The 17,276-nt window shown below is 33.7% G+C and overlaps 1 protein-coding gene across 2 annotated transcripts in view; it reads right to left on the bottom strand.

The window, feature by feature from the left end:
* The window catches only part of HSPA4L (heat shock protein family A (Hsp70) member 4 like), a 44,239-nt gene that overhangs the window by 15,617 nt on the left and 11,346 nt on the right, over positions 1–17,276 (bottom strand). For both annotated transcript variants that reach the window (XR_013766177.1, XM_079153675.1), the window contains exons 5-13: positions 15,967–16,089; positions 12,266–12,365; positions 11,751–11,884; positions 9,906–10,150; positions 9,453–9,529; positions 8,216–8,367; positions 7,694–7,800; positions 5,296–5,429; positions 3,606–3,805 (exon numbers count right to left, since the gene is read on the bottom strand). Coding sequence is in view for 1 of the 2 variants with exons in the window: in XM_079153675.1 (XP_079009801.1) it covers positions 3,606–3,805; positions 5,296–5,429; positions 7,694–7,800; positions 8,216–8,367; positions 9,453–9,529; positions 9,906–10,150; positions 11,751–11,884; positions 12,266–12,365; positions 15,967–16,089 (1,272 nt within the window). In the remaining variant the exon portion in view is untranslated. The remainder of the gene's footprint in view (positions 1–3,605; positions 3,806–5,295; positions 5,430–7,693; positions 7,801–8,215; positions 8,368–9,452; positions 9,530–9,905; positions 10,151–11,750; positions 11,885–12,265; positions 12,366–15,966; positions 16,090–17,276) is intronic.

Here is a 17,276-nt window from a genome sequence, read left to right as displayed (position 1 = left end):
ACAAGCATAAGTAATAGATTTTCCTTGGGACCCTTAATTCTACACACCACCATCTTCCTGAAAAGAAGAAAATTTAGAATATAGGAATCTAAATATTTAGGTGTTCTACTATATCTGGAATTGAGCACATATGCAATATACAGAAAACTTTTTTGAATAAATGCTTACTTGTGCGAGAGAAAAACAGGTTAGAAGATGACTCTTTGTAGTTAAAAAGATCAGTTATTTCTGATATTCCAAGTCCTTCCTTCCAACCCTAGACCCTCCCAGATCCTATGATGGGTAAGAGGTAAAAAAGTGATGCAGTGTTGAGTTGGGGCCATGCAGGAAGACATAAATATTTTATTAACTCTAACGTTAGAGAAAAACAAATACTGTCAACTAGTGCTCACACTGCTTTACTACACAAAAATTTTACTTCGTATTTATTGAAAAAATCACCTATTGCTTATATAGTTATGTCTCTTGTCTATACAGAAAAGAAGAATTAAGCCAAGTATAGTAAATTTATTTCTACAACTTCTTGACATTTAGAATCCAACTTTTTAAATATCTTCAATTAATTAATTAATTAATTCATTCATTCGTTTTGGCAGTGCTGGGGATTTAACTCAGGGTCTTAGACGTGCTAGGAAAGTGCTTATAACACTGAGCCATATCCCTAGCCCCAAGTTATTGATTTTTATGTGGTGCTGAGGATCGAACCCATCGCCTCACATATGCCAGATGAGCGCTCCACCACGGAGCCAAACCTCAGCCCTAGACTCCAACTGTCTGAATCACTCAATCCACTTGTTAATGTATTTTTTCTTATACAGTGCCATTCTCCTTGCCACCAAGAGCATAAGTAACCCAGTATTTACTTAAAAATGGGTCTTTCCTTTTTTTTTTTTTTTTTTTTGCGGTGCTGGGGATGGAACCCAGGGCCTTGTGCTTGCAAGGCAGGCACTCTACCAACTGAGCCATATCCCCAGCCCTCCTTTTTCTTCTTAAGCCACTGACACATAAAATGTTGTTTTATCTTACCAGAAAGTCAACAGATTTTTGTTCAGATAATGGCCAAGATTTGAATGGTCCTTAGTGGTTATGATGACTACAATGCCAGAGGGTTGCAATCTCCTAGTCATGCTACCAGGAATAAAAACTAAGTTCACACACACACACAGGTTCTTAGATCTATATCAGGACTACTGCCATGTCCAAGAGTGAATGTGAGATTTTATCCTTCATAATGATAATCTATTCCATGTGCACATATGTGTATATATGTATATGAATAAAATATGCAGATGCAGAAAAATTACACTTTATAATATACAATGGTGGTAATTTGTTAATGACTTTAAAAAGAATATTCACAGGAATATTATTAAAAGTGGGAGAATTCATGGAAGTGTCTAGATTCTGGCTTCTCTGATTTTAAACCCCTGAGAACTGAAACCACCTTTCTGCTCCAGGTCATTCAATCATGCTTTTGAAGCACTCTGTTATTTGCTGAATAAGTAAAACTTAAGCATAAAAATCCAGACTCACTATCATGAACTATAATGTTTTATCTGCTTTTCCTCTTGATCTAACTTCTCAATTTCATTTTTTCTTGCCACTGTCCCCTTCTCTATCAACCACCTTTCTATTTGTTAGAACAAGGGCTTCCTGTTTTGTGGCCTGTGTGCTTGCTACTTCCTCTGCTTATATAACTACCCACTCCTTACCTGCACAAACTGCTTTTCCATCTTCAAGGCTAGTATAGCTAGTCCTTCCTACAAAGCTTTTAACACTATCAACATAGTAATTTTACCAAGGATCGTCCTTAATTTCCTTTATTTTTAAATGCTAGCCCATTGCTTCCTGCCTGTCCTTTACCACTAAAACATAAGTTATAGATTGTGGAGGATCTTTTCTAGCTTGTTTATCAATGAATCTGAAACACCTAGAGAGTACTTACTAGACACAAATATTTTAAATAAAAAAAGCAAACAGATAAAATAGAAAACCCAAATAGACATTAATTGGGAAATAGTTAAATTGTTATATATTAGCATGAAAAACAACATATAGTTTCTCTGATCCCTGGGGTTCTGTTACATGGTCTAAGATAACTTCTTAATATGACCAGATAATGAATACATACAAACATACATGAGAGGTATCAATTTTTCTCAGATATACTGAAGTAGGTATCTGTAACAAATTTCAGAAAAATCAGAGCTACCTTAGTTCAAAAAAACAACAACAACAACAACAACAAAAAACTGCTTTGAATTGGTACAGATTTTTTATGGTAGGGGAATGACTTTATAATGGATATTTTAGCTTTATTTTTAAAAATTTCTAGATATAGGAACATCTTACCTACTTAGAAATCCCTTTAATTATTCTTATGTTAATTTGTGAAAAATTAATCATCTTCACTAACAAACTAGGACATTTCCTCCTCCTCAATTTAAATAAGGAATGATGTAATAACAGTGCTGGGGAAATATGGTACGGGGGGCGGGGGCAAAATGCCATGGTCTTTACAGGAAGTACTTGATAGGTTAGTGGTTGAATTTTCATTCATCTGGAAGAAAAGGTTATACACTACTTATTAATATAAATAAATAAAAGACAACCTCAATAAAGGAAGAAACTATCTTGAAATTAAAAAAAAAAAAAAAAAAAAAAAAAAAGTTCTTTATTTTTAGAGATGGGGTCTTGCTATGTTGCCAGGGCTATTCTTGAACTCCTGGACTCAAGTGATCCTTCCACCTAAGCCTCCTGAAAAGCTGAGACAAAAGACACACAGTAGTGTGCCTGACTAGAAAAAGCACAAATAGGCAAAAAATCTAGAACAGATCTTCAAATATGACTGGAAAAAAATTAACGAATACCACTAACAACTATTTATGCAATGGAATATAATCAAGTTCCCCTGATATTCCTTAATTCATAAGTACATCAAGAATAAATTCAGTGTCACATAACTCTTAATCTTCATTTGAATGTTACTGAATATACAGCATATTCCTCTGCAGATGTCCCTTAACTAAACCCTGAAGAAGTCTCTTTGTAATTTTTACTTTCTATATAAAAGTATGTATCTTTATGGTGCAAAACTGATTTTGAATTGGTTTTATCCATGAACTAAAAATCCAGCCATAACATAACAACAACAAAAAAAGAATATATATATATATGTATATATATATATATATATATATATATATGTATATATATATATATATATATATATATTTTTTTTTTTTTTTGTGGTGCTGGGGATTGAACCCAGGGCCTTGTGCTTGCAAAGCAGGCACTCTACCAACTGAGCTATATCCCCAGCCCCCAAAATATGTATTTTTAATGGAAATTTAAGAACTTGGAAAAAATTATTTTAAACTCACATGTTCCATATAATGCTATGAAAGATGCATAAATCTCCTGAAAAGTGTATTACAAAGGTGAAGATGGGTATCATTTAAATAGAATTAAAAAGTTAATACTGATCATAGCAGAAATTCAAAATAAAATATTAGAAATTAATGTGTTCAACTATTAGAATAGCAGTTATTATTAAGAGATTGTATATACTATCAGGGGAACCTTGAGATAGAATTTCTACATACCACATCATCTTTGTTTTCATTCTTAAATGCAGCTTCTGTTTCCATAGGAGAATCACTGTGGTCTCCTTCCAAATTCTGCTTCTCAATTACTGATGCACTAGCCACACTGAAGATTCCATGGATGTTAACACGAACTTTAACTTTCACTTTGGAACTATCACCATCAGACTGTGGAAAAACATTCTGAATAGTGAAGATCCCTTAAGGAAAAAAGAGCTTTGATCAGTACATGAGTCTCAGATAAACTGGGAAAAAAGATATATACATATATAAAAAATATATATTATATATAAATATATATTTTTATATTTTATATAAAAAATATATTTTTCCAGTGCTCTGAATGAATCCTAGGGCCTCACATATGCTAGGCAAGCACTCTACGTGAGTTACTCTCCCAGCAGCTTGTCATTCAATTCTTTATTCAATAATTTGACTATCATCTTTAAAATAGCGTCAAACACATTATTTTACATCACAACAAACCTGGTATTAAGAATGAAAAAGATTTACTTGTTCAAGATAATTAATGGTTGGAAAAAGAGCTGCTATTTTAACCTAGGAAAGTTTAACTCAAAGGCAATATTTAACTTATCAATACATTATAACACTGGTATTCTGAAACCATTAAACTAAATCCAATTTCTGAATCTGAAAACTATATATTACCTTTTAACTCTAAATTTTATAGATCATAATCAACTTGGTTAATTAATAAAGTAATGCCGATTTTTTTGTATTTTTCTTATATCAAGATTAATGATACACATAGTACAAGAGATATCAGGCAAAAAAATATGATACCAAAAAATCTAGATGACCTTTTCATGGGTTAAGTTGAACATTCTTGTGCTGAAGTCCTAACCATCTCAGTACCTCAGAATGTGGTATTTGGAGATAGGGATTGTAAAGAGGTCATTAAAATGGGAGTCATTACAGTGGGTGCTAATCCAGGATGAGCAGTGCCCTTATGAAAAGGAAAAATTTGGAAACACACATACACATATGTGAGATGATGTTATATGAACATGAAGATAGTCATCTACAAACCAAGGATAGGGGCCTGGAACAGATCCTTTCTTTGCAGCCCTCAGAAGGAACCACAATTGCCAATACCTTGCTTTTAGACCTTCATTTCCACAACTGGGACCATGAATCCCTATTGTGATTCATATGAAGCCACATACTTTGTGGCATTTATTACAGCAGCCTAACAAAGTGATGTAACACTCAATAATCTGTACTGCTTTAAACATACCTAAAAATAGCTATATGGTCTCTTTTTTAGTTATGAATATAGAAAAAATTAAAACATTTATTCCTTCTCTTTGAAATGCTATCAAATTGCATTTTTATATGATTTGAAAAGATTACTCAATTAAAATGGATTAGTCTTTCCACTTTCATGTTAATCCAATAATATTCATTCTAGTTGATGCCAATGAACATTAAGTTTAAAATCAGAATATAAATTCAGTGTGGCAGCAGAACTTCTCAATTTCATTGAAGAGTTTTTCAATAAAAAGTAACTTTAACACAAAATTTTCAGGCCAATCATACAGCATTTTAAACATGTAAGTCAAAATGAATTAAGAATACTCAAACCTGCTGTTATCTTAGCGTTTCTTTGATTCTACATATTATTTATAAAAGGTCAAAAATTTATGAAAATTTTTTTGAGTTCTCTTACCAATTCTTGGATCAGGATAAGGCACTTCATGCAAATTAGTATAAAATGCTTCTAGCTCAAATGGCTCCTTCTTGTGGAAAGTAATGACTTTTGAGAATGGGGCAGGATGGTTCTTACAAAATACTTCACATTCCCTAAAATACAGTGGGAAAGACACTTAAAAACAAAAAGTTCGCCTATTAACTAACTACAGAATCTATTTCATTCTTAATTCATATGCAGCAATTGCAAAGCTCTCTATGAGCAAAGGAAAAAAGACTACTGACTTTGCTTAGTATAAACAAGAATTTTGACAAGTTTTTGGCTCAAAGTTTTCAGAATGTGTATCATAGCAGGACAATTATATACTACTAAAAGGAGAAAGTACCTGAAAATATACATATTTTCCTGAGAATATGCATATTTTAGGTTAAAGATGTAGGGATTATAGTTTTTCTTCTTCTGGCTGACATCTGAGGACCAAGCCCTGTTCACTGACTTCAAAATACTTACGATAAGCAACCCTTCTTATTCTAGCTCCCTTAAGGAAAAAACAAACAAAACAAAACAAAGTTTTTATTTGGAAATAATCGTAAACTCAGAGGAGGGTTCAAAAATAAAAAAGGTCAATGAACACCTGGCATGTCTTTTACCTACATTAGCTGCTAACATTTTACCCCTTTTGTCTCATTATGTGAGTATACACACACTCTACCTAGGCATTTTCTCCTGAACCAAGAATGATGCTTGGTTACCGGTGTATACTTTCTAATAGGCATATTCTCTGCTGATTCTACCATCTAAATCCCAATTTTTTTCAGTTCCTGTAAGTATTCTCTACCTCACCCCCAAGTAAAGAAAGGTTTTTTTGTTTGTTTGGTACTAGGGATTGAACCCAGGAGCACTTTACCACGGAGCTAAATCCTCAGTTCTTTGTGTATTTTTATTTTGAGACAGGGTATCACTAAGTTCTGAGGCTGGCCCTGAACTTGCCATCTTCATGCCTCAGTCTCCCGAGTCACTGGGATTCTGGGATTACAGGCATGCACCACAACACCTGCCCAGGATTTTTTTTTTTTTTGCTACAAAGTTTTAAAACCTACATATAACAATTCCTATTCCTTAAATAGTGTTAACAGAGGTAGTTTAAAGTGGCTCAGAAACTCTTTAAAAACTATAATGATCCTAGTACCTTAATTATACAAATTTTGAAAATATCACATTTATGTACCTTTCTATCTTTGTTCTCAAGAACCCACCAATATCTTCTTTTTTCTTAATGTACTTACGAGGATACATGTACTTTCTAAATTTAGCTCCCTATACTTTCCTTATAATTTTTTTTCCTAAATCACTTATAACTTTTTCTTCTTTTTTGCAGTGCTGGGTATTAAACCCAGGGCCTTGTGCTTGACAGGCAAGCACTCTATGAACAGAACTATATCCCCAGGCCCAATTATAACTGCAAATGATATTAAATTTTACAGAATACCTCTTGCCTCAAAACAGATGTTAAAACAAGTCATTCCAATGCCTTGCAAGTTATAATCCTCTAGTGTGTATACTCTGGCTCAACAATTCTATTCCTACACTGCTATTTTTATAGATACACCAACCAACTGGCCAAGGAGATGTGCATGAAGCTTAGAAAAGTGCTTAAAATAGGAAAAAATGTGACTTAATATAGTGCTTTGGTTACATTTTTTAAGGCATACACAACTACTGAAGAGTTTTTTTTGTTGAGATGGAAAGATAATGTTTTTTAAAGAAAGAAGTTACACTGCAGCTGTATAAGTGATCCTATGTGTACTGAACAGAAGGATGCTTTTATTTGGGGATAGCGAGTTATTAAAGATGATTACACCTATAAAATGGGGTATGGAAGTTGAATTATGGGAAATTTATCATTTCTAGTCTTGTTTGAAAGTCAGCCATGTTTTACTTCAAAATTTTTTTTTTTTTTTTTTTTTTTTTCGGTGCTGGGGATCAAACCCAGGGCCTTGTGCTTGCGAGGCAAACACTCTTACCAACTAAGCTATCTCCCCAGCCCCCCCAAAATTTTTTTTAAGATGGACACAATACCTTTATGTAATTTTTTTTTTTTTTTAATGAGGTGCTGAGGATTGAACCCAGGGCCTCACAGGTGCTAGGCAAGTGCTCTACCACTGAGCCACAATCCCAGTACAGCATGTTTTACTTTTATAAGATATGAATGATAAAACTTATATTGTGACTATGCCCACATGGCTTAAGAAGTTATCATTTTTACATTCTCACTTTTTTAACACTTTAAAGTATTCAACCCAATATTAAGAAGTGGATCTAACTCTCCAATTTAGAAAAAGTAGGTCTAATTGGTTATAAAGATTTGGGATAAGCTCTAACCAAGGTTTAAAAACAAAACAAAAAAAAAACTTACCCAGTTCCATCTTCAAAAGAGGTCTTCCACCTTAATGTGATCGAATAGGGAACCAGGTCTGTTATAGAAAATTCACGCACTTTAAATGCTGGTGAGAGAATTGCGCACTGAAATAAGAAGTATACCATACTTACTGTCAGTAAATACATACATCAGGAGATAACTACCTAACAAGTCCTTATAGTAAAACGGTTAAATTTTAAAAACAATTGTTTCTCTGGTAATGATTAGTGAAAAATTAAAAGGGCTAGAGTACTACTTAAGTAACCTTAAAAAAAAAATGAATGTAAGAACATTTAAAAAATCCAAGGAATTTTAAATGGGCATGGTTCCAAGAATCCATAAAATGAATGTTCTTTCAGTATAATTACAGGCATATTAATATTAGAGCTCAGAAACATAAAATGACCCAAACTTATTAGGAATAATTTCAATGACTTTAGCCTGCTAACTTATAGCTGGAATAGAATATATTAAAAGGCCTCTTTTCAGATATAATTCACATTCTGGAATAAAAATAACCTGTAATGCGCATCCTCTTGCAACAGCTTCATCAGCATTTAGGGTGGTGCTGATGTCCTTAAGGAAGAACTTCGTGATCTGTTCTTTCACTGCAGGAATGCGCGTTGCTCCCCCTACAATTTCTATACTACTTATGTCTTCCCGTTGTAAGTCTGGAAAATAAGATATTTCTTAATGAGAAAAGTAAGGCAGTCTTCAAAAATTTGGTAATAGGCAGCTCTGTAGTTTTTAAAAGGTAAAATTTTTTTTATATGCTCAAAAGAAGATAAAACAGCAGAAGGAAAACAACTTTTGGATAAAGACAGAATTTAATAAATGTTTTCTATATCATACGTACTGAACTTGGTCCAGATGATGGAGTGATCACAGGAACAGAAAAACACCTCATGTGTTTTAAACATTTTCAAGAGTACTTCTTTCATCTTAAAAACCTCTATAGAAGGTTTTGTTCTTTTTATTGGTACTGAGAATTGAACTCAGGAGCTTTCTACCTTTGAGTTACCTTTCTCGATTCTTTAAATTTTGAGATAGGCTCTTGACTCTTATTGAAGGCTGGCCTTCAACGTGCACACTCCTGCCTCAGCCTCTGAAGTAGCTGGGATTGCATGTGTGCACCACCACACCCAACTAAATTATGATTTTGTGTGTGCGTGCATACACACAAGTGGTACTGGAGACTGAACCCCGTTCTCCTGCATGTCAGGCAAGTGTTCTCCCACTGAGCTACATCCCCAGTCCCCTCTATGGAAGATGTTTTTCTTTTCTTTTTTTTTAGAGCTTTATTGTTATACACAGTAGTTGGGGTCATCCTGATCAAACTCATACATGCATGGAGATCAGTTTCAGTTCATGATTCCCCCCTTTTCACCTCTCAACTCCCCCCTTCTTGCATTCTTCTTCCTCTACTAGACTTATGGAAGGTATTTTTCATTATCCACCAAAAAATTAAAAAATAAATAAAAGCCATCATGTCCCCATTTTTACTTTAATTTCACTGAAAAATCTTTTATACTTTACTATATGCTTAAATCTCCAAATAGAACTAACATCAGCTTTATGATATAAACAATTAAATGAGCAAGGATGTATTTTCACAAACTCAGAATTCTAGTCTCCTATCTTATGGCTAAAAAAAGAGCTGTAATCTCTAAAATGAGAAATACTAGTCTCTTAAAGTGAAATTTTTTTTGCTTTCACCACATAGTACAGTTTCGACAGTATCACAATTTCCACTTACTAGCTTGTTCCATTACTGCTTTTAAAGGTGGTTCAACCCTGGCAAAGAGGGGAGCACATAATTGTTCAAACTGAGTCCTGTGAGAAAACAAAAACAAAACTCATTATGTTTGGATAAGAAGTTGACCACACCTTCTAAAACAACAAAAAATCCAATGTGGCCGGGCATGGTGGTGCACGCCTATAATCCCCAGCAGCTTGAGAGGCTGAGGAAGGAGGACCACAAGTTCAAAGTCAGCCTCAGCAAAAGAGAGACACTAAGCAACTCAGTGAAATCCTGTCTCTAAATTAAATATCAAATAGGGCTGTGGCTCAGTGGTCAAGTGCCCATGGGTTCAATCACCGGTACCAAAAATAAAATAAAAAATAAAGTAAAATAAAATAAAAATAAAATCAGATGTGATCTAAACATAATAAAATAAGAACATTTTTCAAATTGAAAAATACATGGTACCTGTTCATTTTACTAGAAACATCAAGGTCATTCATGAAACATTCAATGTTCAACGGAAGATCGGATGCATTTGCACTCATTAGCTTCTTGAGTTTTTCGCATTCCTGATACAAACGTAACAAGGCCCGAGAGTTTTCTTTTACATTTAACTTATATTTGGTCTTGAACTCATCACAGAAGTAGTCTACTAAAGCCTCATCAAAGTTCCTGCCACCCAAATATGGGTCAAATGTAGTAGCCAAGACCTGTTTAATTAAAAAAGCAAAACTGAATTTTTAGAAATACATTTCTTCAAAGAAAATAAAAATCTCTAAAATTATAATAAAACAAAATTAAAGAACTTGTCAAAAGATGTTACAAATCCATACCATAAAAGAAGAATTCTAATTCTGAAATAATTGATTACATCTATAATTTCATTACCTCAGATCCTTTGATTTTACAATAGCACTGAACCAAAAAAAAAAAAAAAAAAAAAAAAACCAAGTTTGAGAGAAAAAATTCTAAGCATATAAGCAAGAACAAAACACAAAACATTCAAAAAATGTAGATCCAAAGATTCTCAAATACTGTAACTGGTCAGTGAACAGGTCAGGATTTAGGCTTTCAAATTACTACTTAAAAAAATAAAACAAAAACTTGTATTTTTCCAAAACTACAGAAGAGTACTTTAGAGAGCAAACAAGTAAACAAAATTTTAAGTTTGTTGAGCAATAGGCTCCCAGGTAGCAGTTTTATGGAAGGATAAGCCACAGAACTTCAACACTCAGAACCTCTCTCTCCTAGGGAGAATTAAGTATACACTTAAGATTGAGATACTGAAAAGTGAATCCCACTGTTGGGGACTCAGCTCTTTCTTCACAAGAGGGGGTGGTGGTGGAATTGGAAACATCGCAAAACGACGTGAGCCTCATCTGACAGTGATATCTACCGCAACAAATAAGCATGGAAAATTCACGTATAGGCTGCTAATGAAGTCCAGTGCTATGCAAAATTATCTTGGTTTGTGACTAGTGCAAGCAAGCATTCTGGTAAAAAGGGCCATGTCCTTCAGACTTTCAAAAAGCTCTATAATCTTCAAATTATAGTTTACTAAACTCTGAGGTAGCTAAGAGAAAAAGGAAAGAAAATGCTTTTTTTTTTTAATTACTCTAAAATTTAAGGTTAAAGGCCAAGATTAAACAATTTACGTAAAAAAAACTCCATATTCAGCATGAGTCATTTATTTCCCTTTAATTTTCTGATTACAAGGATGTTATTATAGTACTATAAACTGCAGGACAAAAGGCTCTTGCAGTGTTGGATAAACAAAAGCACTCTATCTTCCAAGTAAGCTACTTGCATGCATAATGGAGAGAACATGCCTAAGTCTGGACAAATAGTCAACATAAAAACAAATATAAAACCAAATACAGACTAAAAACGTAAGCACGAAGAGGTTAATAATGCTATATTAGAGAAATGTTACTATGAGGACTCCTAGATAGTTTTCTAAAAACAAACCATTTTAGAAAGTGCTTTCTGTACGTATTTTTATGAATACTTTATGTTCCTAGACAGGTGACTTAACACCTTAACAAAAAAATAATAAAAAAAAGCTAACACATATAGATGCTGCTATATGCCAGGCTTCCAAGCATTTCCTATGTATTCACTCACTCTATTCTCAAAAATTCTAGGAGGCAGTTATTGATATTATCCTTAGACAAAGAAACTAAGTTTAGAAAGGTTAAGGCCACAGTTTTTAAGGGGCAGAGCCAGGATTTAAGCCCAGTTATTGAGGTTCTCTATATAGTCTGTGCTCTTAATTATTAAAGTTAAACAGCAAATCATTTATTTACTTACTTTAAGTTTTCCTTTGTTAAAAGCACAAACCGAGACCTGATAGGCAGAATGTCCCATATCAATAAATACTACATTTCTTGGTTTCTCATCTAACGGGGGAAGATCCTGTTTATAAATTCCATATGCTAGTGCAACTGTGTAAGAACAAAGAATTGGGTTAATTCTAGTATAGCAATTACTTGGAAAACACGAGATAAGTCACTTAGATACTGTACTTTAATACACAGTACAGTAATATAAACTACTAGTTTCAAAGTAAATTAACTTGTAATAATTTGGTTGATTTTACTTTTTCCCTACTCATCTACAACTCTATAATAATTGTATCTACTCTAAAAGCGATTATGACAAATTTAACCTCTGCCAAAATGTTATACTCCAAAGCAACAGGTTTACAAGAATCAGCACGTAACAAAAAAAAAAAAAAAAAAAAAAAAAAAATCTGTTACTAATAAGAAAAAAACTTTATAGTACTTTTCTGACAGTGAATTTCAAATTACAGAGTGTATGCTTACCTGCAGTAGTTTCGTTCATCAACCTCAAGCAATTTAAGCCTGCAACCTGAGCTGCAGCCATCACGGATCTTCTCTCAGCATCAGTGAAAAAGCTAGGAATCTGATATTTAAAAATAATCAGGTATATTAGTTTGATGTAATAGATCTTATATTTCATTAATAGAAAATGTAAAGTAAGCATTAAACTTTTGTGAAATTTAAGACAAAGTATGTTAAATGAGAAAAAATACTAGGTGCTACTTTTTAAACATCTGATCATTTCTATACCATCAAGATTTGACCTAACACATGAGCACAAGTTTAAAAGTAATTAGTAACATGGCAGAACTGCAAATATTCAGTTAAATACTGTCATGTTAGTCTGGTTGCTATGGCTTGGATGTTGTTTGTCCCTCAAAGATTAGTTCTCAGTGTGGACCTTTAAGACAAGGGGCCTAGTGGGAAGTCCTTAGGTCAACTAAGGGACGTGCTCTGGGACAGAAATGTGGGACCCAAACTCTCTTGGCTTTCAGTTTAGCAATGTGAGCCTGCCTTCCACACTCTGCCAAGACACTGTCGGACACTCATTAGAGGCCAAACCAATATAGATGCCTGATTAGACTTTTAGCCTACGAAACTGTGGCTAAAGATCTCTTTTTTATGAAGTCAGCCTGGCTGAGGTATTTTCATAAAAAGTAATGAAAAATGGAAAACTCAAAAAACTGCTAAAATCAAATTAAATCCTATCTCCATACCAGAATCTTATGTAGAAACAGATTTGCACCTTCCTGACGTATCATTACCATGTTTAAAAAAGGTGGGGGGAGCATACTATAGCAAAATTTCATTGTCGTGTGTATGTGTATCCAAAAGAATAAAATTCCTAATTAGAACAAATAAAAAATAAAATTCCAATGGTCAATATTTCCCAAAAGAGGAATTATACATTAGAGCTAAGTTATGATGAACATATATATATATTTATTTTATAATCACCAAGAAACATTAAATATATTCCTACTAAAAATTAAATTCAGGCTTAAAGCTTATAAAGATTTACATATTTTAATTTCTGTCAAACTAAGAAGTACTTTTAACATAGCTCACTAATTTCTAAAAGGCTATTAAGTATATTCATGTACAAATAATTGGAACTCCCTCGCTTTTATAATATTTTTAAATTTACAATTTCATTTAACTGGTTTTAGAACTCATGTTCCAATGTCCCATATATAGGGCAATTATAAAAACATAGTGGGGGGTGGTAAGAGAGGAACACTGGACTGTGTAGAGAGAAATGGGGGAAAGCGGAGAAGGCGGGAGGGGGGGATGGTACAATGAGAGTATGATTACGTGAATGGTGTTACTCTACATCATGTACAACCAGAGAAATGAAAAGTTGTACTCCATTTGTGTACAAATCAAAATGCTTTCTGCTGTCATGTATAACGAAATAGAATAAAAAAAAAAAAAAGAAACACAGGTTAACAAAAGTAAAAGACCCTGAACTTTGTTTGAAAAACTGACTTTCATTTAGCACAAAACAGACACTACTTGCCCTTGTAGAGCTCACACTGGGGCTGCCAGGTAAACCACCAACTTAGTCACAAGTTTGTATTACTTTGTTCTAACATGAAAGTAAAATCAAGTATAGTGAAATAAGAAGGAATCTGAACTCAGGATGATTTTTTAAAAATGTGCACCCTTCTGACATATACAGTCAAGAGGCAGTAAAACTTAAAGAGTTACAAGCATAGGTTTAGGAATTAACTATCCCTACACCTCAATTTTTTATTTTCATTAAATAACAACTGTTTTTCTATGGACTGAATCCAGGGGTACTAACTATACCACTGAGCTACAATCCCAGTCCTTTTTTTATTTATTTTGAGACAGGGTCTTGCGTGCCATCTATAGCCTGCAAATAAAACCAGGCTTGGTTGGGTCATCGGACACGGGAAACTGGCTCTCAGGAACTGGCAATGATAAAATACTGTTCCAGATTGCCTGGAATATGTGGTTTGTGCAGAGTGGCTCACCACCAGAATTTGCATGCCCTGGATGTGCTAATGCCCCATAATGCAAAATGGCTTAACTTCACCTCCCCCTTTTACCTGTACCGCCATGAACTAAGTGTGGACTCCTCCATTTTGTTAGAGCCAGACCTGTTAGCATGGCTAAATCTGTCATGCCCCTGATTCAAAAGGCAACTGTCTCCTGTTTTTTTTTTTTTCTTCTATTAAATAAATCTCTTAGTGATTTACAGTCAGCCCATCCCTCCAACAGGAACCCTTTTCCTTGAGAGAGTCTCACTTAAGTTGCCAAGGCTGGCCTCAAACTTGCAACCCTCCTGCTTAAGCCTCCCCAGCCACTGGGATGACAGGCATGCACCACCATGCCTGGATACACCTCGAATTTTTAATGTGTAAGACTGGATTAATAATATCTTACTTCAAAGGGTGGTTCTGACAGTTTAAAAAGTTAATGCATTTAAAAGAGCACTCAAACAATAGTAATCTTTTATTACTATCATTACATGGCTAGAAAATGAATAGTAGGCTCTAATGGCTTTCTCTCATAAAAACTTCCAAATGCTGATAAAAAGATTTATATAGTCAAGTTTTAATAATAGGAATATATTCACATTTAGGTGACAAATGTAAACTGAAAACTAACAATATTCAGTGGGGTCTGTCTCAAGAGATAAGCTAAGGTGAATAATTAAATATTTATTGTTTAGTATACTTAAAGAGGAAGCACACCAGGAAAGTAGAAGGGAGACCAATAGGGTAGAAGGGGGGGATATCCAGTACAGAGGAGGGTAAGAGGAGGTTAGTGAGGAGGAAAATTGATCAAATTATGTGACATGTATGCACAAAGAAGCCACAACAAAACCAATCATTCTGTACAATACGTAGGAATTTTTAAAAAGTACATGATTAAAAAAAAAAAAAAAAAAAAAAAAATCCTTCAAGAAAGATTCTTTCAGCTGGGGATAGTGGTGTATGCCTGTAATCCCAGCAACTTGGAAGACTGATGCAGGAGGATGACAAGTTCAAGGCCAAGCCTAATTGACTTGGTGAGACTGTCTCAAAACAGAAAAATGGCTGGAGATATGGCTCAGAGTTTAATCCCCAGTACCAAAACAACAACAAAATCAAAAACCAAAAAAAACCCTTTAATTCTGACATAGAATATATACAATCTCAGTTTCCCAACTGAAATATTCAACTTATGCCACAAAATACTAAGGTATTTTCCCAGACATGGGAAGTCAAGCGTTATTTGGGAAGATTCTTATAGATAAGTGGCACCAGCAATCACAGTCATTAGTATTTTGGGCACAGGACTGAACCCAGGGAGGGGTGCTTTAATACCAAGCTACACTCCCAGTCCTTTTAAAAATATTTTTGTATTTTTTGAGACAGGGTTTCATTATGTTGCTGAGAATGGCTTCAAACTTGCAATCCTCCTGCCTTGGCCTTCTGAGATGCTGAAATATACAACATTATTTTTTAAAGATTCACTAATTATTACAATTGGCATTATGGAAAATTAATCTAACTTCAGCAAAGAAGATTTTTTTTTTTAAAGGAAAAGTCAAAATGAACTTAAGGTTATTTGCTGGATAAGGGATGAAAAGTATAAAGGGAAAAAACATTTCTATTATTAATGTGTTAACATTACTTCAGAAAAATATGATTTACTGAAGTAAAACTTACTGAAATCACACAGTCAGCCACTGGTTTCTTCAGGGCATTTTCTGAAGTTTCTTTAAGCTTGGCCAACAGCATGCCAGTAACTTGCTCAATTGCAAAAGGCCTGTCTTCTTCTAGATATCGCACCTAAAACCAAAAACTGAGTTATCTGAGTCATTTATTCACCCAATACCTTGCGAACATCTCACCAAAAACCAAAAATTGAGTTATCTGAGTCATTTACTCATCCAATACCCTGTGAACATCTATTCTATATGTGAATACAACAGTGAAAAAGACAAAAGTCCTGGGTTTAAGGAAGTTTTATTCTAGAAAGACTGTCATTCTAAAATCATAACTTCATTAAAAACACAACCCCCTCATTTCCGAGGTCCTAGAATTTTTCACATACAATTACATCCCAGTAAGTAAATTACTTTCAACTGGCAGTACTGTCTTATATCTCCACTTTGCACAAAAGCAATTTTTATCACTTATTTTCAAACAAGGAACAGTAAACGAATAAAGAAAATAACTTTCCTTTGGAAAATAAGAACACTCCTTGGGTTCAAAATGAAAGCTTTAGTCAGGAAATGTAATCATCAGGAAAAAAAACTCCATATTAAACAAAAGGAAAACTCTGTGATAACTATGAATTAAAGATAAAAATTAAATAAGAAATTAAAAAATTACTTTTTTAAACTAAAGAAATGCTTCATTTTATACATTATTTAAGACTAGATTGGTATTTAGGCACACCAAATCAAACTTTACAAAATGTTTCCTGACCAAGGAATACTAAGGGACCTGTACTTTTTAGTCAAGTATCAACCCTTCATGACAATCACAAAATTTAAAAGCAACAGAAAGCTGAGAAGCCACAGAACATAACTATATTTAATTCACTGTTTTTCTTGTGTTTTACTTCTGGATCCCCAGAGTAAAATAATTTTATTCCATAATACTGACATTTGGAAGAATTTGGAAAACTCAAGCAGCACAATGTATGTATGCACAGATATGTGTATAAAATAATGACATAAGAATTACTTTGAATCAGACCTAAAATTGATATCCACTTGTGTCCAAAGCTATTAATAAGTTCAAAAACAAATACTGTAAAATTATCGCCTTTAAACCATGGAAGTAGGTAAAAATAAATAAAAACAAACCAAGGAAGGGGAGAAATAAAGCACCATGAAATAAAGAAAAATTGAATCAAATACCATGATCTTAGTGTGTCTATGGGGGGACAATACTTAAGCTTTCCTTTGCATAAGAATATTTAAAAAGGTGAAATAAACACCAAAGTATATTCAAATGCATGTATGAAA

The sequence above is a fragment of the Sciurus vulgaris genome (assembly GCF_902686455.1).
Source record: "Sciurus vulgaris genome assembly, chromosome: 9".
NCBI classification, from domain to species: Eukaryota; Metazoa; Chordata; class Mammalia; order Rodentia; family Sciuridae; genus Sciurus; species Sciurus vulgaris.
This window is presented reverse-complemented; position numbering and strand designations above follow the sequence as displayed.